The following is a 27,625-nucleotide window of genomic DNA, read 5'->3' on the forward strand; positions in this document are numbered from 1 at the left end:
AAGGCACGGTTTTGTTTCTAAATTCCAGCAAAGAACTCTGGTACTTATTCAGTAAAGAGCACTAAAGGAGACTAGGACAAGTGTTATAAAAAGTCTGGATTTATCTACCATGGGGAAATTGTACTTAAGACTTTTTCAAAGTATCTCCAGCAAGCTAATACCTTGTTTACATTTTGAAGTTGACACACACTGAACCTTATTGCCTTTGGTGCTTATCAGGTCATAACAGTTTTCATTTATGGCACAAGAAACTAAGGTGGATGCAGTGCTGCACCATAAGCATGGAAGGCAGAAAGTGGAATAGCATGATCGAATAAAATTTTTGCACATTGAAATAAAATCCACTCACATTTGTGCCACCTAACCACAAGTCATTCATGAGAATTAGGTTTTAAAAACAAGAAGGTGCTTTTAAGATTTAAAAGAAAATCCTGTAGACCTGAACTGATTTTAGTATGTTAAAATTGTGTCTTCTAAATGCCACAGAGATTTCATACAAAGGGAACATCTGTATAATATGTACTCCTGGTGGAATTCTGTACAAACAAATGGAAAATTCTGTGCACAATATTTCAAAATTCTGCAAAGTTTATTTGTAGTTATTTGCATAGAATTCCCTATCCTAAGATCCAAAATTCCTTCCTACCTTTTTCTTTCTAAGGTTCCAGTCTCCTCTGTTCCTTTTCTCACTTCAACTCCCTCTCACTCAAACCCTGAATCCCTTCCCCATGGTATGGCATCTCTCTCCCTCTAGTCATTGGCTAAGAATTTCATCCTCCCATCCCACCCCTTTTCTTGTCTGGATCACACACTTCCCATCTCTACTATCCTCCATCCTCTTGTCTTCCTCTCTCCATGGCCAAGGATCTCTTCCCACCACCTCTTTCTGGTCTGAGTCACTCTCTCGTCCTCTACCATTCCCCCCACTTGTAGGTCCAGCATCCATGTCCCCTCACCCCATCACCTCTCTTGCTCACATCTCTTTCTCCCTTCCCACACTCCTTTCTGGTCTGGGTCACTTTCTCTCCCCCCCCCATGAGTCCAGCATCTATCTTCCTTCCCCCCACAGGTCCAGAATCCAAGTCCCTTCCTCTCCCACCAATATTTGTTCCATCATCCATGTCCCCTCTTCTCCCTACTCCTTAATTACATAAGCGTTACATTCCTTTGCCATATCAGAATTCTGTGCAGATGGAGACCATTGTGCAAATTCTGTGTTGCGCAGTAATGCAGAATCCTGGCAGGAGTAAATATGGCAGCTATATGGTTGAAATATTTTCAGTGCGCTAAAATATATTATATATATCCCTAATGGCATTGGTAGTCACAGAGGAATTTATTAAAGCTAGTGTATTAATTTTCTTGATGTTAATAACTGAGTCACCAAGAATTTTATATTACCAAATTCCTAGCCATTTTGTACTTGTACAGGATCGAGTCCTGCTTTCTCTGTATTGGCTCAAGATATGATAATCATCATGTGGCTAGTGAAAGAGCATGTAGCTTTAACCTGCTCAAACAGAACAAACTGTGACAGCACACAAAGAAAAACATACTCAAGGGCCAGATCCTTTTGTGTATCTCTTTATTTAACACCTTTGCATAGATACATACCACAATCATTAAAAATGAAGAGGCTTAAAATCTCTCATGCCAAAAGTACTTTGGATTTGCATAATCTAAACATCTTCAGTAATTAACAACCTAAAACATGGAAGCTATGGCTTTAATAAATCAAACTAATCACATTAGAGTAGCATTATTCATGATAGCAAAGTGCAACTCTGAGGAACATATGTGCTTGAAGCACAGAAACACTTTAAAAATGCATGAACAGGGTAAAAACTTCAAAAGTTTGCTATTTTATTTTATTTTTTATTGTGTGTAAAAATGTAGGGGAAATGGTTTTACAATATTGCTGAAAAATATAAAACAGATCACAAAATTCAGAAGCATAGCACATAGGCTTTCCTTTCATATATCTTGGTATAGATTTAAAAGAAAGCTTAAGAGACCACACACAGAAAAGTGCTTCAAAATGTCATCACATAGTGATGAGTACAAATACTGAGCTTTCTTCTCAGAAACAGTGCCTAAAACATTTTACACTGCTAAGCACAACTCTTTTCTTTGTCTTGCCCTTTTCTTCTGGGGACTATCTTGATGGGAACAGGGCCAAACTACATCACCTAGGGGAACAATACCCTGAAGAAACTGCTGCCGTGAACTGCTTTAAGCTATTCTAAAATTGTTTGAAAAGCATCCTAAAATAAACTATGTGGATATAAATGTGTCACACATTAATCATTCTTACTTTGCCTGGTCCAAATTGTTCACAGTGTCACACAATATGTAATGCAAGGTGTATGGTTCAGTTGCATAATGATGTGTCTGATGGAAGCTATATGTTAAAGAGAGAATTGAATAAAACGAAAACATTCTGCATGACATAGATAGCAATGTGGAATCCATATGAATAGAAATTCCATGTGTGAAGGGAAGAAATATACAGGTAGGATTATACTACTGTCATCCGGGACAGAATGAGTAGACAGATGAAGAAATGTTTTCAGAGATTAGGAAAGCCGGAAAATTGGGCATTGACTGGATAAATGTTACATCAGGGAGTGTTAGGGAGGTAAAATTCCTAAACGTCACAAATGACTGTTTCTTGGAGCAACTGGTTCAGGAACTGACAAGAGGGGGAGCTCTTTTAGATTTGGTCCTTAGTGGAATGCAAGATATAATAGAGGAGGTAACTGTGTTGGGTCTACTGGGAAACGGTGATTATAACGTGATTAAATTTGAGCTGATATCTGGAGTGACATTGCTAAAGAAATCTACTATAGTGGCATTTAAATTTTGAAAGAATAAAATGAGGAAAATGGTTAAAAAGAAATTAAAAGGATTGATGGCAAAGGTTAGAACCAGGTGTGGAAGTTATTTAAAAATACCATCGTGGAAACCCAGACCAGATGTATTCCAAGTATTAACAACAGTGGAAAGAAGAGAAAATGAGAGCCAGCATGATTAAAAGGTGAGATGAAAGAGGCTATTAGAGCCCAAAAACATTGATTAAAGAATGGGAAAAGATCCAAATGAAGAAAATAAGAAGAGACATAAGCACTGGCAAGTTAGATACAAAGCATTGATAAATAAAGCTAAGAAAGAATATGAACAGAAACTTGCCAAAGAGGCAAAAACACATAGTAACATAGTAGATGATGGCAGATAAAGACCCAAATGGCCCATCCAGTCTGCCCTTCTTGATTCAATTTAAATTTTTTTAAATTTTTTCTTCTTAGCTATTTCTGGGCAAGAATCCAAACCTCTACCCAGTACTGTGCTTGGGTTCCAACTGCCAAAATCTCTTTCAAAACTCACTCCAGCCCATCTACACCCTCCCAACCATTGAAGCCCTCCCCAGCCCATCCTCTCCCAAACGGCCATATACAGACAGACACAGACCAAGTCTGCCCAGTACTGGCCTTAGTTCAATATTTAATATTATTTTCTGATTCTAGATCATCTGTGTTCATCCCACGCTTCTTTGAACTCCAACACCGTTTTCTTCTCCACCACCTCTCTCGGGAGCGCATACCAGGCATCCACCATCCTTTCTGTAAAGTAGAATTTCCTAACATTGCTCTTGAATCTACCACCCCTCAACCTCAAATTATGTCCTCTGGCTTTACCATTTTCCTTTCTCTGGAAAAAATTTTGTTCTACGTTAATACCCTTCAAGTATTTGAACGTCTGAATCATATCTCCCCTGTTCCTCCTTTCCTCTAGGGTATGGGTGTCAAAGTCCCTCCTCGAGGGCCGCAATCCAGTCAGGGTTTCAGGATTTCCCCAATGAATATGCATGAGATCTAACTGCACGTACTGCTTTCATTCTATGCTAATAGATCTCATGCATATTCATTGAGGAAATCCTGAAAACCCGACTGAATTGTGGCCCTCGAAGGACTTTAACACCCCTGGCTCTAGGGTATACATATTCAGGGCTTTCAGTCTCTCCTCATACATCATTTTCGTCACTCTCCTCTGGACTGCTTCAAGTCTTCTTACGTCCTTCGCCAGATATGGTCTCCAAATCTGAACACAATACTCCAAGTGGGGCCTCACCAACGACCTGAACATAGTAATTTTTTTAGGTACATTAGAGGCAGAAAACCTGTGAGGGAATAAGTGGGATCGTTGGATGATCAAGGAGTAAAAGGGGCGTTCAGGAGACTGAATGAATTTTTTTCTTCGGTCTTTACGGAAGAAGATGTAAGAGATCAACCTGAACCATTAATGGTTTTCAAAGGTGATAATGCGGAGGAATTGAAAGAAATCTCAGTGAATCTGGAAGATGTACTAAGCCAAACTGACAAATTAAAAAGTGATAAATCATCTGGACTAGTGCTGTTAGTGATCTGTGACCTGTCGCTAAAATCGTCTGTAGAAACATAGAAACATAGAAATAGACAGTAGATAAGGGCCACGGCCCATCTAGTCTGCCCACCCCAATGACCCTCCCCTACCTTTCTCTGTGAATAGATCCCATGTGTCTATCCCATTTGGCCTTAAAATCAGGCACGCTGCTGGCCTCAATCACCTGAAGTGGAAGACTATTCCAGCGGTCAACCACCCTTTCAGTGAAAAAGAATTTCCTGGTGTCCCCGTGCAGTTTCCCGCCCCTGATTTTCCACTGATGCCCCCTTGTTGCCGTGGGACCCTTGAAAAAGAAGATATCTTCTTCCACCTTGATGCGACCCGTGAGATACTTGAATGTCTCATTCATGTCACCCCTCTCTCTGCGTTCCTCGAGTGAGTACAGCTGCAACTTATCCAACCATTCCTCGTATGGGAGATCCTTGAGTCCCGAGACCACCGGGTGGCCATTCTCTGGACCGACTCCAGTCTCAGCACATCCTTACGGTAATGTGGCCTCCAGAATTGCACACAGTATTCCAGGAGGGGCCTATGATTTGCCTTGCCTTGGATGAAGCTTGCTCCACTTGATTGGCAGTCTTCATGTTCTCACTGACGATCACCCCTAAGTCTCGTTCTGCTTCAGTTCTTGTTAGGATCTCGCCATTAAGGGTGTAAGTCTTGCATGGATTTTGGCTGCCCAGGTGCATGACTTTGCATTTTTTGGCATTGAAGCTGAGTTGCCAGGACCTAGACCAGTGCTCCAGTAGGAGTAGGTCATGCATCATATTGTCGGACATTGAATTTATGTCTGTTGTGCTTTTGCCCACTACATTGCTTAGTTTGGCGTCATCGGCGAATAATGTTATTTTACCTTGCAGCCCTTCTGCCAAGTCTCTTATAAAGATGTTGAATAGGATCGGAGGGGGTGCCATTCACCACTACCCTCTGAAGCCTACCTCCAAGCCAGTTCCCAACCCATTTCATCAATGTGTCGCCCAATCCTATAGAACTCATCTTGCTCAGCAACCTGCGGTGTGGTACGCTATCGAATGCTTTACTGAAGTCCAGGTATACGATGTCCAAGGACTCCCCAACATCCAGCTTCCTCGTCACCCAGTCAAAGAAGCTGATCAGGTTGGATTGGCAGGATCTCCCCTTAGTAAATCCATGTTGACGGGGATCCCGTAGATTCTCCTCGTTCAGGATCGTATCCAATTGGCGTTTGATTAGAGTTTCCATTAGTTTGCACACTATTGAAGATTGGAAAGTGGCTAATGTTATGCTGATTTTTAAATGGTTCCAGGGGAGATCTGGGAAATTACAGACTGGTAAGCCTGACTTCAATGCTGGGCAAAATAATGGAAACAATTATAAAAAATAAAATTGTGAACACTTATCCCCTCTTCTACGAAACCGCTCTAGCGGTTTTTAGCGCAGAGAGCCGCGCTGAATGGCCTGCACTGCTCCTGATGCTCATTGAGTTCCTATGAGCGTCAGGAGCAGCGCAGGTCATTCAGCATGGCTCCCCAAGCTAGAAACCGCTAGCGCAGTTTTGTAGAAGAGGGGGTTAGATAAACATGATTTAATGGGACCGAGTCAGCATGGGTTCAGCCAAGGTAGAACTTACCTCATCAATTTGTTTGACTTCTTTGAAGGTGTGAATAAGCATGTGGATAAAGGTGAACCGACTGATGCAGTGTATCTAGATTTAAGAAAGTTTCTGACAAAGTTCCTCATGAGAGGCTCCTGAGAAAATTAAACAGTCATAGGAAAAGAGGCAATGTTAAGTTGTGGATTAGGAATTGGTTTTCGGATAAAAACAGAGGATAGGGTTAAATGGCTATTTTTCTCAATGGATGAGGGTAAATAGTGGAGTGCCACAGGGATTTGTATTGGGCCCAGTGCTGTTTAACTTATTTATAAATAATCTGGAAATTGGAACAACAAATGAGGTAATTACATTTGCAGATGATACTAAACTGTTCAAAGTTGTTAAAAAGTATGCAGATTGTGAAAAATTGCAGGCAGACCTTATGAAATTGGAAGACAGTGTGTCCAAATGGCAGATGAAATTTAAGGTGGATAAATGCAAAGTGATGCACATTAGGAAGAATAACCCAAATCATAGCTATCAAATGGGTCTACCTTGGGGGTTAGCACTGAAGAAAAAATATTTGGGTATCATCATAGACAATATGATGAAATCTTCCGCCCAATGTCCGTGGGGACAGGAACAATGATGAATTTTATCACTGTGTCATTCTCTAGTATTAAGCTAAATCAACATGTTAAAGAGTGATAAATCACCTGGACTGGATGGTATACATCCCAGGGTACTGAAAGGACTCAATCATGAAATTACTGATCTGTTAGTGATTTGTAACCTGTCACTAAAATTGTCTGTAGTACCTGAAGATTGGAGGGTGGCTAATATAATGCCGATTTTTAAAAAGGGTTCCAAGGGAGATCTGGGAAATTACAATCCGGTTAGCCTGACTTCAGTGCTGGTGGAAAAGTCCATAGTCTGTTATTGAGAAAAACATGGGGCAAGCCACTGCTTCCTCTGGATCAATAGCATGGAATGTTGCTACTCTTTGGGTTTTGGCCAGGTACTAGTGACCTGGATTGGCCAACATGAGAACGGGCTACTGGGTTTGATGGACCTTTGTTCTGACCTAGTAAGAATATTCTTATGTTCTTAATGTGTGGCGGAGGTGTAAAAAAAAAAAAAAAAAAAAGCAAATAAGATGCTAGGAATTATTAAAAAAGGAATGGTTAACAAGACTAAGAATGTTATAATGCCTCTGTATCGCTTCATGGTGCAATCTCATCTGGATTATTGCATTAAATTCTAGTCGCTTTATTTCAAGGAAGATATAGCGGAACTAGAAAAGATTCAAACAAGAGCAACCAAGATGACAAAGGGGATGGAACTCCTCTCATATGAGAAAAGACTAAAAAGGTTAGGGCTCTTCAGCTTGGAAAAGAGACGGCTGAGGGGAGATATGATTGAAGTCTACAAAATCCTGCATTGTGTAACAGGTACAAATGGATCGACTTCTTACTCTGTCAAAAATTACAAAGACTAGGGGACACTCAACGAAGTTATAGGGAAATACTTTTAAAAATCAATAGGAGGAAATATTTTTTCACTCATACAATAGTTAAGCTCTGAACACGCTGCCTGAGGTTGTAGTAAGAGCAGTTAACGTACCTGGCTTTAAGAAAGGTTTGGACAATTTCCTGGAGTAAAAATTCTTAGTCTATTATTGAGACAGACATGGGGGGCAGCCACTGCTTTCTCTGGATTGGTAGCAAGGAATGTTGCTACTATTTGAATCTTTACCAGGTACTAGTGACCTGGATTGGCCATTGTGAAGATGGGCTACTGGGCTAGATGGACCATTGGTATGACTCAGTAAGGCTGTTCTTATGTTCTTACGTAAAATAGCCACACATCAACCAGAAGGGAAATTTAAGATCTATTTTTAAGTTTGAGATTCAAATAATCTACATGCATACTGTTTCCAGCTTAAAATCTTTAAAAGGAGTAGCAGTGTTAATCTAGGGTGACAAAACTGAAAGAAGCGGGTGGCACCTTACAGACAGCAGATACTTACCTGTAGCAAATGTTCTCCAAGGAAAGCAGGCATAAGAGAGGCCACTGAAAAGTTCTCAGTCCAACCAAGAAGAGAATGATATGAAGCCATGAAACTTACAAGTTATTCCACACTTTTCTTAATACTTTTCGTTTGACATGAAATGAAACAAAAAGTGTCAAGCAAAGTGTGGATTAACTGGTAAATTTTATGGCTCCACATCATTCTTTCTTGGTTGGGCTGAGAACTTTTCAGCGGCCCCTCGTATATTCTAATACATGAGTAACATCATCCCCAGTACTAATCAAGTGCATTGTCACTTAAAAATTTTTTTTAAGGTAGTGCCTATACAATGCACATTCCAGTGCCTTACCACCCGCCACTGGCTCGCAGGACTTGCAATTCAGTAAAAAAGCTAAGAAGCCAACCAGGGTTGTTGAGCAGATTGTCAGAATATATACCTGCTGTCCTCAGAGAACACCTGCTACAGTAGCTTTGCTTTCTTCAAGGCCAAGAAATCATAATATTCTCATGTGGGACTCCCAAGTAGCCAGGATCATGTCTCTGGAAGAGGTTAAACATTGAATATACAGGAGCCTGGAAAAACCCTCTAGGGTTGGGGGGAAAGTTGGTGCTCAGGCAGTAAAAAGATTCTGCAGGACTGCTCGTCAAAACTGACCATCTTGCAGAGTTTTGTTCTAAAAAGTACTGAGATGTAAAGGTATGTACTGAGGACCAAGGAGCCATTTTGCATATGTCCTCAATAGATGCAGAATGGAAATGAGCTACCTAGGCAGCCATTACACAGACTTTGTGAGATGTTATACAGCCCTGCAGCATCAGCCCAACCTGAGTATACACAAAGGAGATACAGTCCATCAGCCAAGCAGAGATGGTTCTCTTGGCAACAGGAACTCCAAATCTATTAGGGTAAAAAGCCACAAAGAGCTGGCTGGATCTTCTATGAGACTTAGTCCAGGAAGTATTCTACAGCATGCTTGCAGTCTCCAGGATGGGAATGTGGCTTTGGAAGAACACAGACAGAACTATGAACTGGCTGAGGAGAAATTCTGAGATGACTTTGGGCAGGAATTTTGGATGAATTCAAAGCACTAATCTGTCTTGATAGAATCTTGTATAGGGGGGATCAGACACAAGTGCTTGAAGTTCACTCACACAGTGTACAGACATGAGGGCAATGAGAAAAACAGCTTTCCATGTGAGAAGTTTGAGAAAGCAAGTTAAGTGGCTCAAAAAGAGACTTCATAAGATTAGATAGAACCACATTAAGATCCCAGGCAACAGGTGGAAACTTGATAGGTAGTTTTGTATGGAATAGTCCTTTCATGAAATTGGCTACCAAGGGATGAATAGACAGAGGTTTCTTATCCAAGAGAGCATGAAATGCACAGATGGTATTGAGATGTACTCGAACTGAGTTAGTTTTTAGGCTAGAGTTAGAGAGGTGAAGAAGGTAGTCCAGGATAGATGGGAGTGACATGTCATAGATTCAAGTGAATGTAGGGCACACACTAAGCAGAAAATTTAGCCCATTTGAAGCAATAACAGCACTGAATAGAAGGTTTTCTGGACACTTCAATAGCAGCAGAAACTGTAGCCAAGAGACAGAAGACATTTATTTGCTTATTGAAAGAAACCATGCTATAAGTGCTAATGATCAAGGGTTTGGATGAAGGAGGGATCCGTTGTTCTATATTAGTTGTGTTGGGAACAGCTGCAATTGGAATGGTTCTCCAGAAGGAGAGGCAACCAAGTTATGGCGGCCAATGAGGACTGCTTAAATATAAACCCTCGGTTTATATTCAAGTTAACATCCCCCCCTTTTTTAAGGGAAAATGTTACCTTGGTTTATATTTGTATGGGTTTAGAATTTTAATATTCTTATTTTACATCAAAAGATATCTTAGAAAGTCAAGCTAAAATAATTTGATATTCACTTTTTATGATTTTGACCTAAGAAAGTAAACTATTGTTTCTAGTAACTTTTCTTTGTTTTTGGACTAGGATGTAACATTAGCTAATGAGAAAAGAAGTAAAATATATGTGACCTGCTGAGTGAAAAAGTGTCATAAGTGAATAGGTGATTTATTTATACCATAATAGAGAGATATTAAGTGCATAATTCTGCAAAATTTCAAGCTCAATTTTAGAATAATTACATTTTTAAAAAATGGAAAATATTTATTAATAAAGTAATTAACCCCAGAAATCACATACCATACTTTAGATACCTATAACTTTTAGACTATGGAACATAAAAAATATCAAAGTTATGATTTAAAAAAATTGCACAGTCTCATTCTATTGACCTTTAAAGCACATAAAACTTTTCAAAAATGAAAAGTTACTCAATGTAACCCCTCCAAACTTTTATAGCATTTATCTCTGTTATTTGCAAACTTACTTTTGATATTTCGCTCAGTGGATCATATATTTATCACCAAAGAACAGCTTTACACACCCTTACATAATCTACAATGACAATGATCATTTCTGAGATGAGCATTGCCGACCTGCTGTTTTAGATATCACATTACATTTTAATCTATTTTGCCCATTTCAGTCCAGTTTTCCATTCCAATACTTTCTTTAAAATAAACACGACCAAAACAAATGTTTTTGTCCAAAGTTTTAAATGGCATATTTCCATTTTTAAAAAAAATTATTTATTTATTCTGGGTATATAACTGCATATTTCCTTTAGGGAGGAAGTTGTCAGTGTGGGCTACCATTATCCTGGGTTATTTTACCATAAGTCATGCTATTTTAAACCAGGGTTTCATTGTACAAAACAGGACCGTGTGTTAAGCACAACATGGTAAAATAACCCATGGTAATGGTAGCCCATGTTGATAACTTCCCCCTTATACTTAATGTAATTAAAAATACAATTGATGAAAAAGGGTAAGCCAGCGTTTTTCACATGGAATACAGCATCAATCCAAAACGCATGTGCATGTGGAGCATTGCTTTTTTATCATTGGAACATTTATATTTTTGGACACTTTTCTCACTAGTTACCATATTTGGGGGATTAACCACAATAAAGAAACAGTGCCAAAATATATTAATACTACAAACACTTTTCACTCAAAAAAACCTGAAACAATTTTTAATAGCTGAAAGAACTCGTTAGCCTCCTTTCCTCGACAGCACGATTCTGCCACTGGTCTCATTTGACTTGGGATATATATTCCAATTCCCTGAAATTTCTGTTTTTGCCTACCCTTTCTTGGTGTTGTTTTTTTTGTCATTGTTCTATATTTAATCATACACAATTCCTTTTGGTTTCTATTACTTTCATCGATTTTAATACCATCTGTCAAACCCACAAAGTTTTTGCAGACTGGAATATGTCTAAAAGATTCAAGATGAAACCCAATTCAAGAGAGGTGTAATGGTATATGCTGTGCATTTAAAACCAGAATTCTAAAAATATTTAAACTGATGAAATGCATTGTTGAATGCTCAATCTGAAATAAAGGTGCCATCTCAATTATAACAAAATGCAACTGGCATAATATTCTCAACCTCATCCTTAATAGGGGCAGCATGAACATGTGGCACAAAAAGTTTGTTAAAGCACTTTATATTACTGAATAATTTTGAACACCTGGGGCTCCTTTTACAAGGGTGCGCTAGCGTTTTTAGCGCACACGCTAGCCGAAAAACTACCGCCTGCTCAAGGGGAGGCGGTAGCAGCTGGCGCGCGCTATTCCGAACGTTAAGGCCCTAACGCGCCTTCGTAAAAGGAGCCCCCGATGTCAAACAAGCTTGGATAACAGAGACAATCTAAAGTCCAGTGTTCACAGTACTCCAAGTAATACCTTATAGAATTCAAACACATACACATAAGATATATACATAGATTCCTTTACACACCACATATACATTTCTAGATCCTGTTTTCTTTGCTTACAAACAGGGAAATATTGGTTATTGCAATTAATGTTTTTTGTCCTTTATTGTTGGATCTATTAAATCTGGTGAATAGTATGCCACGACATCTCATTCTCAAAAACAATTTGTAACAGAAATAAATATAAATAGCTTATTTCTTGACTTCTCAGGATATTACCACCTTACTGGTTACTCTTCTTGCATCTTTCTTCTCTAAACATGATAAGATGCTTGTTTTGAATTTCTTTTTTAAGGATTTGATGGTTAGAAGCTACAAGTTATGAGGCAGTTATGTGGCAAGGACCACATAACTGCAGAGAAAGATGTTTCTTCAGTTAAAGATTGGCACTCGGAGCTACTTTTTTTTTTTCTTGCACATAAGAATAGCCATACTGGGTCAGCTCAATGGTTCATCTAGCCAGTATCCTGTTTCCACAGTGACCAATCCCATGCAAATGCCAGAAAAGGCATCAGGATTCCAATTACATATTCTTTGATCCTTCCCAGCTTTTAAAGTGTCTAATAGAGTGGGAAGGCACTCGTGTATGCGAGGTGCGGGCAATCTCGAAGCTTAGAAAGTTTAAAGTGACAGTACACTTTTAGCACTGTCCGTACTAGGTTCCTTGGATGACGTCACCACATGTGAGAATATGCTGCCTGCTTATCCAAGGATAAACAATATTTTTCTTTGGCTTGGAATTTACATATCTATACCCTGTTTTCTTTTTTTATCTATTTTAAAATGCATTCTCCAAACTGCTAAAAAAAATGATTGGGTTATACTAATCATATGGTTTGAATTAAATTGAAGAGCTTGGACGTGTTACTGACAAAACTGCCAGGTAGTAACTGCATTCTAATCATCAGAGAAGACTTTAGAATCTATATAAATCAAAACAGCTACAGCAAAACACCCAAGATATAATGGGATCATATAAATAAAATACTGTTCTTTATATCATCTTTCATACTGCATTACCATAGAAGTTCAGTAAAAATTAAACTACTTCCAAAGTTTCCAGCAGATTTTCGATTCCCTTTACAGAGGAAATTGATGAGGTCAGACTGACCAACGCCTTGCCACAAGCACCCCCTCCCCCCAAAAAAAAGTAATTTTCAAAATATATGGCCATGCCAAGTCACACTGTTCAAAGGGAGTACATTCTCAGGTGAACAAAAAAACTTTTAGATCAAAAAAGCATGTAGTAGCATGTTTTTTGGGGTGGAGTTTAATTATCGAATAGGCAAATTAACAAAGTGTTGTGATAAATCAAATATTCAAGCAAAAATGATCAAATGTTTACATTTGCAAATTATTCACTAGCTGCAAAAATCGGTAACCCATACATACGCAATAGTTGAGCAAACTAATGCAAATAGTGGGTCTTTGTGTGTCTTGACTCCCACCATACAAGCTAGAACCTTATTGCAAGTGCTAATCATTACATTAATAAGAAAATAAAGAAGAACATTTAAGAAGCCCATGCAGACAGCACTGAAAGCCACACAAAGACCCACTATCCTTTCTGTGGTCTATGAAGGAATTTAAAAGTAGAGATTACATAATTTAAAAAATAGTCTCAAGTACATTTAACATTTAAACAAAGTAAATTGATTGTGCAGGATATATTTGACCAGGGCTGTCCACCCTGACTCCATAGTCAAACTTGGATAGTGGGTCTCTGAGGTGCTTTCATACTGGAAGACAACACTGGGTCCTAAAAAAACAACAGAACACAAGATCAAAGGATAAAAATGAACAAAATGCTAGAAAAGTGGAAGAAAGACTATTTTGCACTCTAAAGCTATAAAGATAGCACTGTGATCACAGAAATGAACATCAATAAATAGGTTGAGAAAAATCATGCACTGTGATGTCAATGATGCATTTAAGTTGAAAATCTTTAATGAACAGTTAAGACATAATGAGGGCTAACAATGGTAAAGGACTTTTATCATTACTCACAAGGATACCATGAGCTATAGGCCAGAAATTCTAAAACTAGGATGGATGGGCAACATATAGTGGAAGCACTCATAAGTAAATAAAATCCAACTGTAAGTCCCATCAAAACCAGATATAATCCAAACATATCTGAATTAAATACCAGGTTAATTTATGTATCTCATTAACATTATGTTGTAGATTTTCTGAATAATCAGACTTCTTTGGGAGTGCCACTGGATTTGGGCACTGGATTTAATTGAGAGCTGCCCCACTGTGTGCATAGAGATTTTTAAAGAATATCCTGCATATTCACAGCACAGTTTAGGATGATCATCATTTTGTAAGTTATTACCTCGATCTATTTTTCACACACAAAAAATATTGACAAACACAATAACAAGACCATAGGCAATCAACTAATACCCAGAGCCACATGCATGTGGAGAATTTGGCTGTGGTAAAGAGAGGAAGGCAAGGAGGTTCTGAAAGTTGCATTCTATACTGTCCAGATTAGAAGAAAGTAGCTCTGGTTGCCTAATGGACCAGCAGAGCACGTCTGTTATGGTGTCAGGCTTTGGAGGGGGACAATTTGTAAAAACAAGCATGAAGAGTAAAAACAACCTTCCATGAACTTCACTGTTCATATTAAGTACCGATAAGCCTCATAGTCCATACATTATGAAATTAAGATAAGACTTGCATGTTCAGGTAGGACTACTGAAACATGGGAAGTTTGTTTAATATTTGATGCTATGCCTTGCTGAAAAGCACCTGAGATGAATTATAATACATAACCAAAGAGTTTTCCCAACTAAAATAAAATATATCCACAATAAACAACCCTCTAAAAATAAACATAAGCATCCCTTTTCATTATTTTTGCAATTTAAGTCCACAGAAAACAAAACCAAAATGAGCATGCTCAAACAAACCCTCCTCAATCAGCAAGACAACCAAAAGAACCACAATTTATTTATTTATTTTTTTAACTAACAACTTTTCCTATAATTTAAAATCAAGGGGCAAAGTATACAAAGCGCACTGATATGTCAATATGCCACACTAGGCCCCTGACCCCATCCACAGCAGGAAAATAACAAATAGTGCTGTTAAAACACAGAGGCATAAAGCCAATCAGTAAATATGCAAGGATCAGAAACATGCATAAAACAAAACCTTGAAGATCATACTATTAATACTCAAGTCTCTGAGGATACAGCTGATATGAGCGTATTCATAAAATTGCTGGCTTCATTGAAGACTTCCAAGAATCTTCATGATAAATTTTCAAAACTGCAGAACATAGGAACATAAAGTGCACTTTATACTCAAAGTGGTACACAGGAGTTGAAATTGCCTCCATTTGTCCAGACAGACCACAGAGTAATCCTGAAATACACGAATAGGGACATCCTCATACGATGAGTCTACTGCAATGAAGTTTCCACTTTATGAATGTAATCATGAAATATGACAATTATAGTGTGCAGGCAATGTGCTTCTAAAGATTTCTTACCCAGATGATGTGCACATTCCAGGCAGCTGGGGCCAAGGCCCTCACATAATGGAAGATCCCTTGCCAACAGGAGCTTCATTTCTTGCAATAATTGGGACTCAGGGACAATTTCTGAAAAGCAGAGATTCCCTCTGCTGGAGTAATTCTCCAGACCTTCTAGTTTGTCTGCATGTGCTTACACCAAAAATTTGAGGGTGTTCAGATCTCTGGACATGTGTGTGTCATCCTCCAGGCCAGAGACCCACTGCTTGAGCTCCATTGTCCTCCATTGCATCTTGTAAAGTAGAGCTTCCAAATGCATCATTTGGCTGGATAGATTTTCAAATTGGGGGTCTAAAGTTTATGATAATGTAGTTCTCAGCTATGCTAATGACATTTCAGTGAATTGTGAGACTGCACCCAATAATGGATCTGTCATTTTGTCATCAGCTTAACTCAGTCCCTGTCTTTTTTAGCTGATTTTGACGACATTCTGGCTCTACAGTGAGTCAGATTTTTATCCATGCACTTGTACTGCTATGGAGGCGTTTTGAAAGGTAAGCAGACAATTGGATTTAGTAAGTTGCTGAAGGATGGAGCCAAGGACCCATGAGCTGGGCTGACAAACATCTTCTCCTGCTCATAGAATCATGTGATCCTCCAAACAATGATAATTAAATTTACTAGACCCCTGTGATGTCTTGGGAGTGGCTGGAGAACTTCTTGCTGAAGCAGGTGGAAAAAGCGGTCTCCTCTGAATGGAGGAGAAAGTTACTCCGAGCTTACCGGCTCGAACTTCCACTCAGCCAGCAACTACAAGCTAGTCTATTCATGGTGAGGTAGCTCTTTCTGGAGTTTCTTTCCAGGCTGATGACCTAGCAGTGACACCTGCTCTGAATCACAAATCCGGCCCAGAAAGTATGAGATCACAGTGGTAGAGCCGGGAGCTATTTTGGAGTTAGCAAGTAAGTAGCTCAATGGCCTCTGGTGGAACTGAAACGACACTGATAACCTTAGAGGCTATTTGGGAAGCAATTACAAGACCTGAAAAATACTTTGAATGAAATTGAAAGTAAGCTTGTAACATTATCTTTTAATGCTGAGATAAAAATCAGTAAAAGCTGGTGATAAGAGGGAAAAAGTTGAAGAGCTGAAAAGGTTTAAAGAAAGATCATGTAGGATTGTATTAAAATTCATTTGAAATGGGAGCAATTGGAGAATGGTTTAAGAAAAAACAACTTAAGATTTTTAAACTTTCCTCAAGTGGCTCATTTCTTATCTAGAGACTTATTCAAGAAGTATATGCTTGAAGTATTAAAAATTCCTATGAAGCCATTCCTCCCATTTTTAAGACTTATTACCTACTTTTTAAGAAGCGGCATGTGGAAGTAACTAGAGGGGGACAGGATTGAGACCGGCAGAGCCTATAGTGACTTAGCAAGAGGGAAGGCCTCTGCGGTGTCTGGCTTCTTCATTGCCAGCTGGTTTAACAGGACCAGGACCAACAGCAGGGCTCATTGCAATCCAGATGTGCTGCTGACTGCTGACTCCTGACTCCCCACTCCATCTGGTGACCAGCAAACAGCATGGACAACTGCTGAGAGGAATCAGCTGCTTGCCTCGCATTTTGGGCCCATCCCGGACCCACAACTCCGTTCCCCACAGCCAGACCCCTGGTAGGTTTACTTTTTTAGTTAGAGAAGTACTCAAGTGTAGACTCGAATATAAACTGAGACCCCCATTATTGGCCTCAAAAATCTGTTTATATTTGAGTATATACAGTAATGCTTTGCTAATGTGTGATGCTAGAAGTGCAGCATAGCAGCACAGAGATTCAAAAACTAAAGTGTTTCCAATCCAGTTACAATGGTAAAAAAAGTAGTGGAGGGAACAACTCAAATGTCAATATGATGGAGCACTAGGCCACTCAGTTCTTTTCAGTATCAGAGCAGAATGAAAGACGCAGAGGACACCAGTGGGAGGAAAGATCACTAAACAAAAAAAAAAAAAGATATGCAGCAATGGCTGGCAGAGAGATACGCACTGATATAGCATCAGTGATGAAAGCAGTAGTGGCTGATTTAAGGAAATACATACACTTCTTCCTCCATATTCGCGGTTTTGGCACTCGCGGTTTCACTTATTTGCAATTTTTCGTCGGCTGACTCCACCCCCAAAAATTACATCATGATTAAAGTTCCTTTCCTTTTGCTGTACTGTAAAAAAAGTTTAATGTTTACCAACATTCACTCTGCTTCCATGCTTTCTCTTACAAAATCGAAGTTTCAAAACTTTCACCCTGAAAATCGCTGGTTCACAGCATGCACAGTGAAAAACGCTGCTTCCCAGCATCCATAAAGAGAAATGCTGCTTCCCAGCATGCATGGAGAAAATCACTTGCCTGCTTAAAGCTTTCTGAATCGCTGCTTGCATGCTTAAAGCTCTAAAAGCTGCCAAAAGCATTGTGAATCGCTGCTTGCCTGCCATAAGCATTTTGAATCGCTGCTTTTCTGCCATAAGCATTTTGAATCCCACCATGGCTACAAAGAGCAAGAGTTCAAGTGCTACTGAAAGTGCTCCCAAAAAGGAAAAAAAAGTGAAAACCTTACAAGATATGCTTCAGAGAGTAAAGTCCTCCTCTATGGCATTAACGAGTCAACCAGTAGGTACATAAAAAAGAAGGAAAAACAAATCTGTGAAGCTGTTGCGGCGGCCGCACCAGCAGGTGCGAAGACATTACATGTTGTACAAGATGCCAATCTCTCTCGTACAGAGACTGCAACATTTCTGTGGGTGCAGGATTGCTACAAAAAGAGAATACTGATAGACTCTGTGATGATAAGAGGAAAGGCAAAGTCTTTGTATGAAAACTTGAAGAGCAGGGAAGGTGGCATATCACAATCCACCGACTTTCTGGCCAGTAAAGGGTGGTTTGATAAATTCCGTCACAGGCATGGGCTGTGTAATGTTAAAGTGACAGGAGAAGCAGCATCTGCCAACAAAGAGATGGCTAGAGAGTTCCCTGCTACCTTTAAGCAAATTATTAAAGAGAAGGGATATGAACCTGAGCAGACATTCAATGCTGATGAAACTGCTTTCTTTTGGAAGAAAATGCCACAGAGGACTTTCATTGGCAAAGTGGATAAGCGAGCACCAGGTTTCAAGGCTGCAAGGGATAGATTGACCATGCTGCTTTGTGCAAATGCAGTAGTCCATATGCTAAAGCCAACACTGATTTATAAAGCCGCAAATCCCCGAGCCTTGAAGGGGAAAAATAAGTTCCAGCTGCCTTTTTACTGGATGAGCAACAAGAAGGCTTGGACAACAAGAGCTCTGTTCCTAGAGTGGTTTCATCAGTGTTTTGTGCCAGAAGTAAGAAAATATCTGGCCAATAAAGGAATGGAATTCAAGGTTCTGTTGGCATTGGACAATGCCCCTGGACACCATGACACACATGAGTTCCACGCAGAGGGTGTTGAGATCGTCTACTTGTCCCCCAACACAACATCTATCATACAGCCTCTCGACCAGGGGTTAATAAGGACCTTCAAAGCACACTACATACTACATACGGTATTCATTAGAGAGGATTGTCCACGCTATGGATGAAGGCCACAATGTTGAGAACATCATGAAAAATTGGAAAGAATTCACTATTGCGGATGCAATCAATATTATTGAAAGAGCGGTGAAAGCTGTCAAGCCAGAGACAGTGAACTTATGTTGGAAGAATCTTTGGCCTGAATGTGTAAAAAGGGATATTATTATAAATATCACAGAGCCAGGCCAAGAAATTATGGAAGGCATCATTGACTTGGCAAAGAAGGTGGGTGGGGAAGGCTTTGAAGATATGGAGGATATTCAAGACTTAATAGACACCAGAGCAAATGAACTAACGGAAGATGATCTCATTTGACCTGACTGCTCCTGAAGGAGAGGCAATACCAGATGAAGAGGAGGAAGGAGGAGTAGAAGAGGTGCCAGAAGACAAGTTTACACTGTATAATATTGCAAAGGGCATAAGCAGATTCAATGGTACGATTGACTTTTTCTATGACATCGACCCATCCATGGTACATGCATTTAAAGTGAGAGAATTAGCAGAAGCAACGATTTTGACAGACAAAAATATATATAAAGAAATGATGAAGGAGAAGAGCCAGATGGAAATCACAATGTATTTCCAAAAGATACCGAGAGGGACTGCCTCTCCATCCACTGCCTCATAATCCACCTCTTCCACCCATGAGGAGGCATTCCCTTCGTCTCTTTGTCTTCCTTGTACTGAAGACTCACTTCCACTGCCTGAGGAGGCCCCTGGTGCTCACTTATCCTCTTCGTCTCCTCCTCCTGCAGTGCTTGTACTGGAGGATGAGGATGAAGACACTGTCTGTGTACAGGCCCCTGTTGCTCAATTATCTGCTTCATCTCCTCCTCCTGCGGTACCTATACAGGACAATGAGGATGAAGACACTGCCTAATTACTGTACAGGTATTCCAGTATTGAACTTTCAGTATTGAACATTTCTTTTTTTTCTTGTTGAGAAAGCAGTACTGTACTGTATTGAACGCTTTTGTTTACTCTGAGATTATTACAGTACTTGTATTGTTCAATAAATATTGTTACAGTATTCAATAAATACAGTACTGTATCATTATTCCACCAACATTGTAAATTTTAATAGTAATAATATAGTAGGACTCTTTTCCAAAAACCGCGAATAACAGCTGAAAAGTTATTCACGGTTTTAATCACAAAAACGCTGTCTTTTACAAAAAAATACGAATAACACATAAAAAACTTATTTGCGGTTTTTCCATATTCGCGCCTATAGCCGGAACGCATCCACCGCGAATACAGACGGGAGAAGTGTAATGGAATTTGGAATGTGATTGAAGGATCTAGAAACAAGAGAAAAATGGGAGAAGATATTACAAGACTAGCAACAGAGGATTTAGAAAATAGATCCTGACAGTTTAATATAAGGGTGAGAGGCCTACCTAAAATAAAAGCTTTCAGAGACTGTGTGGACACAATACAGCAGCAATATTGGCAAAAGTCAATGAAGAAATCATGAGGTCATTGGTGCTAGTAGATACTGTATAACAGAAGCTTGGGCCCCAAGGAAAATAAGCAGCTCACAGATGTTATCGTATGGTATGCACCATTTTGCAGAGAAAGAAGAAATTATAGAGAAAATAAGACAATTGGGAGTGATCAGCCAGAAGGTATTTTTGGTATAAATATTTAGAGGCTCATTTTCAAAACAGAAAAATGTCCAAAAATGGCATAAAGTCACAGATGGGTGTTTTTCTTGTCCAAATGTCCAAATTATTATTTAAAAACCCATTTTTAAGATGCTTTTCTATGCAGGAAGGCAAAGAAATAGTGTGACAAGTAAGTCGTCAGCCTTATATTATTGAATGCTGCTTGTCAACATGTGATATGGCCTAACCAGAGGGTCAGCAAAGGTCTCTGGGATATTATATTAAACATTCTGACTCTGGAATGTTAATGCATATAGACCCTAAAAGCCCCTGCTCAGAATACACATACCTTAAGTACCTAGCCAGCCTGGATTTATCAAGAAGATATGGTAACTTACCATAGTACTTGAATGGAACAAAAGATGTCAAGACAGACTGATTGCATTTACCATTCCAGTAAAAGTGTCACACCTTCCTCATCAATTAATGACCACTGTCTCAAACAAGTATGGCAGAGAAAGATGCTGGAAAATATGTATTTAACAACAATAGATACTATTTTTAGGTCAAAATTCCAACCTATAAAAGGCCTCCTTTCTTGACCCCTTTTCCTCTCTCTGAACTCTTGCTTATCCCCTCTCTGCCTCCTGACTTCTCCCTCACAGCACTTCCTTATCTCACCTATTCAGAGACACACATGAAAACCTGTCTTTTCTCTCTCATGCACAAAAGCATAGAAGCAACTCTAAATTTTTTATCATGGAAATCAACCAATAAATCATCATTAAGAACCTCTTTCTCCAGTCTCTTTTTGTTTTTGTCTGTTTGGACTTCACACCACTGTGGGGTATTTGGGTCTTCCTGATTTGTTGTTTTTTTCCCTTTCTGAATCATAACAATTCTATTGCTTGCTGTCTTTGATCACCCATTAATCTGTCTCCTCACTTTTTCCCTTCTATTATTAGAATGCTGAATGCCGATAGGGTGGGTACGAAGTTGAATCCAACTGCACACTTATTGAAGTGTACAAGTATAACTTTTTTCCCATGTTTACTATCCCCCCCCTTTTACTAAGCCTCAGTAGAAGTTTCTACTGTAGCCTGAAGCGCTAAACACTCCAGCGCTCATAGAATTCTTATGAGCATCGGAGCCGTGGCTGAGGTTTAGTAAAAGAGGGCCTATAGTACCTACAACATCTGTTTAGGAATACTGCTGTACTTTATCAAACATACTATCATCATAAGATGGTATAATATTTTGTGGTTTAATTTTCTGGAATGCTACTTACACTGTTGACTTGGGTCAGAGTCTGTTGTCATCTTCACATAGTTTGAAGGGAAGAGACCTGTTATCCCACCGATTTCTCCCTGCCACCAATCAGGATCATCTTTGTTGATTACATTGATGAGTTGTCCTTTGGTAAAACTGAGCTCATCCTCATTATTTGCTGTGTAGTCATACATTGCTATGACCTGACACACTATAAAGAACAAAGTAGATATTCAAACACAGAAGAACAAATTGTTCAGACATCATGCAACAGAGAGAACTATCAATTTGTCTACAAAGTACAAAGGAAATTACATTACATTACATTACATTAGTGATTTTTATTCCGCTTGTACCTTGCGGTTCAAAGCGGATTACATAAGAAGAGAACTGGACATTTCCAGGATGGTACATGACAATAGAGAATACAGTTTGAGGATAGAGACTTAATAACAGAATGATAGTAAAGACTTAATAACATCGGAAGATGTTTTGGACGGCAGTGTTTTGGTTTCTTGGGGGATGGGGTGAGGGAGGTTAGGTAGATTGTATATGCTTTTTGAACAGCAGTGTTTTGATTTCTTTACGGAATGTCTTGAGGTCTGATGTTGTGGTTAACAATCTGGTGATGGACGGTTCGAATTTTGCAGCATGTGTTGCCAGGAGGCTATCATAAAGCTTTTTGCGGTGAGTACCCTTGAGTGGTGGGTATGTGAATGATGTCAGTTTTCTTCTTGTTCTGGTTGGAAGGTTACGGTTTAGGCGGTCATTTAGGTAGGTGGGTGCAGTACCGTTAATTACTTTGAAGAGTAGACAGTATAGTTTGAATTGAATTCTGGCTCGAATCGGTAGCCAGTGTGAGTCTAGGTAGGCATTGGTGATGTGGTCAAATTTTCCGAGTGAGTAGATTAGTCTAAGGGCTGTGTTCTGAACAGTTTGAAGTTTTTTGATCATGTTTGTGGGGCATGGTAGATAAAGGATATTGCAGTAGTCCACGAGACCTAGTACCAGGGATTGTACAATTATCCTGTAGTGTTCTTTGTCAAAGAATTTCCTTATTTTTCTTAAGTTGCGCATTGTGAAGAATGCTTTTTGGGTAGTTTTGTTGATTTGGGTCTGCATAGTGCAGCATCTGTCTATCTGCACTCCCAAGATTCTGAGTGAGGTCTGGATTGGGTATTTGGTTGCTTTAATTTCTAGGTCTGTTATGGATGGGTTTTTGTCCGTTTCAAGCATTAGGAATTTGGTTTTGTCCGAGTTTAGTTTCAGTTTGTGGTTTGTCATCCATTTTTCTACTTCATCCAGAATTATTTCCAGGTGTCCTGTTGAGGTGTGGTCTTGGATTTCAAAGGGGAGGAGAATAGTTATGTCATCTGCGTAGCTGAATGATGTTACATTTAGGTTGTCTAAAGTGGTGCCGAGGGAGGAGATGAAGAGATTGAATAGAATGGGCGATAGTGGTGACCCCTGCGGGACTCCGCATGGATTTGACCATGGGTTAGATTTCGTGTTGTTTGTCTTAACTCTGTACGTTCTTGTTTTGAGGAATCCTTGGAACCAATTGTAAACCACCCCTGAGATCCCGATTGCATCAAGTATCTGGAGTAATATGGTGTGATCGACTAGATCGAAGGCGGCGGAAAGATCTAGTTGGATAATTAGGATCCTGTGTCCTTTACTGAGGTGTTGTCGGGCTATGTCTAGTAGTGTTGCTAGTAGTGTTTCCGTGCTGTGGTGAGATCTAAATCCTGATTGAGAGGAGTGAAGTATATTATGGTCAAATAGGTAGTTGGTGAGGTATTGAGCCACAAGTCCTTCAATCAGTTTGACATATAATGGGATCGAAGCGATAGGTCTGTAGTTGGTAGGAGCGTCTATAGGGCCTTTTTGATCTTTCAGTAGGGGTGTGATTATGATCTCTCCAAGATCTTGTGGGAATTGACCTTCTATGAGAGTGCTTTGAATCCATTGCATGAGGTTGGTTTTGAATTTAAGGGAGGCATTTGTAAGCAGATACGATGGGCAGTAGTTCAAGTCGCATGAGGTGTGGCTGTATTTTTTGTATAGTCGGTTCAAATCAGACCATTGTAGGGTTGGGAATGTGGTCCATGTTCTGTCTGCAGATATGGCTTCTTCCGTTGTGGGGGTTATTATCTCGTAGAGTTTGGTGGTTGAGTTGTTGAAGGTATTTCTGATTGTAGTGATCTTGTGTTTGAAGTGGTCTGCTAGTTGAGAAGCTGTTGGTGATTTATTGCCTTGAGTGGCAAGGAATGGGTTTGTGTCCGTAAGTTTTTTTACTAAGTTGAAGAGTGTTTTTGTGTCAGAGGTGTTTGTGCCAATTAGTTTAGAGTAGTATGTTTTGCGCTTTTCTTTAAGTTTGATATTGTATAGTTTGATTTGGGTTCTCCAAGCGGATTTGGTTTGATCATTTTTCTTTTTTCTGCTGTAACTAAATTACAGTTGCAAAAACAGTTCAAAATGGACATAAAATCTATCAAGTTCAGCTTTCTCCAGGCTCTTACAAAATATATTGACTTTATTCTCATTTCCAGCTGTCACAGTAATCCATTTTTGGATTCTACATCCCAAATGTCTTGTGTTTATGAGACATGCCTCATTGTCATACCTTAAGTAAATACCCCAGTCAATCATAAAACATTGACCAATACTTATTATACCTTATTTCAAAGGTCAATGCCACAACTTTTTTTATATATATTTTTTTAGGGCTTCAGACATGCCATTTGGTCTCGGGATGGTTTGTTTAAGTGGAGAAAGGGGGACTTATTCTTGAAACAGCCTCACGGCGAAACATGTCGATGTGACAGGTCCCTTACCCGATTTGATCAAGAAACAACATCTTTTAAGATAAGTTTATAATTTAAAAATATTTATGAAAGCACTAAGCACTTTATAATAGCTTACTAATAAGCAAAAACATAAGAAAAATAATACAAATGCGTTGAAAACATACATAGAGTGGGCAAATGAAGAAGCCATAGCCATCAAGATATTTGTGTCACCGAACAAAAACGGGAGACCAAATGGCATGTCTGAAGCCCTAAAAAATATATATATATAAAAAAAGTTGTGGCATTGATCATTATCATACCTGGCATCACATGAAGTATGAGGTTTGACACAAACTTGCTGCTGGAAACCAGAGTTAATGCTGAGAAAGTCCCTATAATATAAACCACTTATCTAAACCCAAAAACAGTTGCTATTGGAGGTAAGGCCTAAGGAGTTGGAGAAATGTGTTGAAAACCAGGGAAACCAGAATTCAAATCCCACTTCCTTACAACCCTTTTGACCTTGGTCACTTTCCCCTGGATTCAATGTATGGTGCCCAAATTTGGCCACCCAAAATTATATGTGATCTTGAAATCTGCATACAAATAAATTAGTTAACTGCTAACAATCAATAACTGGCTGTTATCAATTATTGATGTTAATTAGGTCTAATTTGGATCTGTGCGTGGATCTGGTTATGCACGATTCTATAAGGATCTTTGCCCAAATCCTCTTGTGCACAACACAAAAGGTGGCATGGCTATTGGAGGGACATAGGCGGGACAGGGGCATTGTGAAATCATGTTGCACACCAGGATTTATATCAGGCTTCAATAGGATGGCTGGAATGTGATCTAAGCATTACTGTGTAAAGAACGCTCAGCCACAGTGCTCAGTGTGAATTTATCACAGTGCCTACTTTATTGAATCTTGCGCTTTATCTCCTGTTGCAAGCTGTTGGAAGTGGAGACTATTTTATCTGAATACTAGTACAGCTGTAAAACCACATTACTACTACTATTAACCATTTCTACAGTGCTACTAGGCATACGCAGCACTGCTCACAACCTAAGTTTTTTTTATCTGGGGCAATGAAGCGTTAAGTGACGTCAAAGGTCACAAGTAGTTGCAGTGGGAACTGAACTCAGTTCCCCAAGATCTCAGGCCACTGCACTAACCATTAGGCTACTTCTCCATGCTTTCAGTATTAACTGAAAAAGGCTATAAATACAAAATGGTTGGAATCATCTTCCAATGCTCATCTTTCCTATATCTTTTAAATGAGATTTCTAGCAACAGAAATATTTAAAATGATCACAACACAAGATAGAAAATAGGTTTATAAAGGAGAGTAATCCACTTTTATCACAAATGATTGACTAAGTTTCCGAGCTATATGACTACGGGAAAAAACTAATAGCTGCAAAATAATATAATCCCATATCTTACCTATACTGGAGCTAGACAGGATACTGTACTAGAAATATTTAATCTTAGCTTTTAAAAGCTAATAAAATAATTTCATTAGAAAAGTAAAGTTAATGCCAAAGTAGCCATTTTTGTCCTTGGAGAATAATGTAAATCCTTAATTGTACAAACCTGGGGAAAAAGCAGGAGTAGTTTTGTCACTGCCTGGACCCAGGACTTTTACATGAGTAGCTGGAAACCATCCTTTCTGACGTTTTTTTCCTCTTGCCTGCAAAAGTATGTTTTTTGAAGATACTGAATACACTATTTCAATGAGCATCACAATAATCAAATACCTTCTCATTAACAAAAGAATCACCCTGATATATTTTTTCCACTTTTATATTGTTGGGTCTCTCTTCTTACTCTGTCATAATCAGTTCCTATTAGAGAGCTATCAATAGCCTCTAATTTTTCCCCCAGTTTTAATACTCGTAACCTTTCTCTTATTTTAAAGAGCTGCTTAACACCTTAACAAGCTGGATGTAGAATCCTTCAAGCTGCACCCAGTGCTATTCACTAGTCCAGTGTTTTTCAACCTTTTTTGGGCAAAGGCACACTTGTTTCATGAAAAAAAATCACGAGGCACACCACCATTAGAAAATGTTAAAAAATTTAACTCTGTGCCTATATTGACTATATATAAAGTAATTCTCTTGAATAGGAATCAAATAAACACAAAGAAAGTATTTTATAATTACTTTATTATGAAATATTAAGTAAACAGAATAGTGAAAAATTATAAAATACTTTATTCAGTGCGAAACCTGGGCCTGTTTGGCTGAACACAAAGCTGATATTCTGGCTGGAATCGAAGAAAGACACACACGTAGCTCTTCGTCAACAGCTCTCAGTCTCTCTCTGTATTTGGTTTTTATAGCATACAAAAATAGACAAATATACCCTCCATCCTTTTTATTAAACCACAATAGCAGTTTTTAGCGCAGGGAGCTGCGCTGAATGCCCAGCGCTGCTCTTGACGCTCATAGGCTCCCTGCGCTAAAAACCACTATTGCTGTTTAGTAAAAGGTGACCATATTGTAAAATATAGACAGCAGATATAAATTCAGAACTGTGCATAGTAAGTGAAGGGAAGTTTTCATCTCTGGGAATTTACCCAGTTAACTATTAAGTTATTTGGGCAAATTCCTTTGAAAACTGTGGTAATACTGCCTCCACTTTGCTAAATTTAAAATAAAATCATTTTTCCTACCTTGTCTGGTGATTTCTGGTTGCACTTTCTTCTTCTGACTGTGCATCCAATCTTTCTTCCCTTCTATCAGCCTGTATGCTTTCTCTCCTCCACAACTCATTCCCTCCCCCAACTTTTTCTTCCTCTCTCCCTGACCTTTCTTTCTTTTTTTCTGTTTCTCTTCTTTCCTTCTGTTTCCCTGCCTGCCCCCTTTCTTTCTTTCTCCCTGCCGTTCCCCAAGCCACTGCCGCTGCCATCGGGGAACAGGACCCACCAATGGATAACAGGCCCCAAAGCCGACGCCGACGCAT

The 27,625-nt window shown here is 39.2% G+C and overlaps 1 protein-coding gene across 7 annotated transcripts in view; it reads right to left on the reverse strand.

Moving 5' to 3' along the window:
- The window catches only part of ITSN2 (intersectin 2), a 317,097-nt gene that overhangs the window by 65,370 nt on the left and 224,102 nt on the right, over positions 1 to 27,625 (reverse strand). For all 7 annotated transcript variants that reach the window (XM_033939784.1, XM_033939780.1, XM_033939783.1 and 4 more), the window contains 2 exons: positions 26,255 to 26,351; positions 21,882 to 22,073 (listed from right to left, as the gene is read on the reverse strand). In XM_033939784.1, the coding sequence (XP_033795675.1) occupies positions 21,882 to 22,073; positions 26,255 to 26,351 (289 nt within the window). The remainder of the gene's footprint in view (positions 1 to 21,881; positions 22,074 to 26,254; positions 26,352 to 27,625) is intronic.

Source organism: Geotrypetes seraphini, chromosome 3 (assembly GCF_902459505.1).
Source record: "Geotrypetes seraphini chromosome 3, aGeoSer1.1, whole genome shotgun sequence".
In the NCBI taxonomy this organism is placed as follows: domain Eukaryota; kingdom Metazoa; phylum Chordata; class Amphibia; order Gymnophiona; family Dermophiidae; genus Geotrypetes; species Geotrypetes seraphini.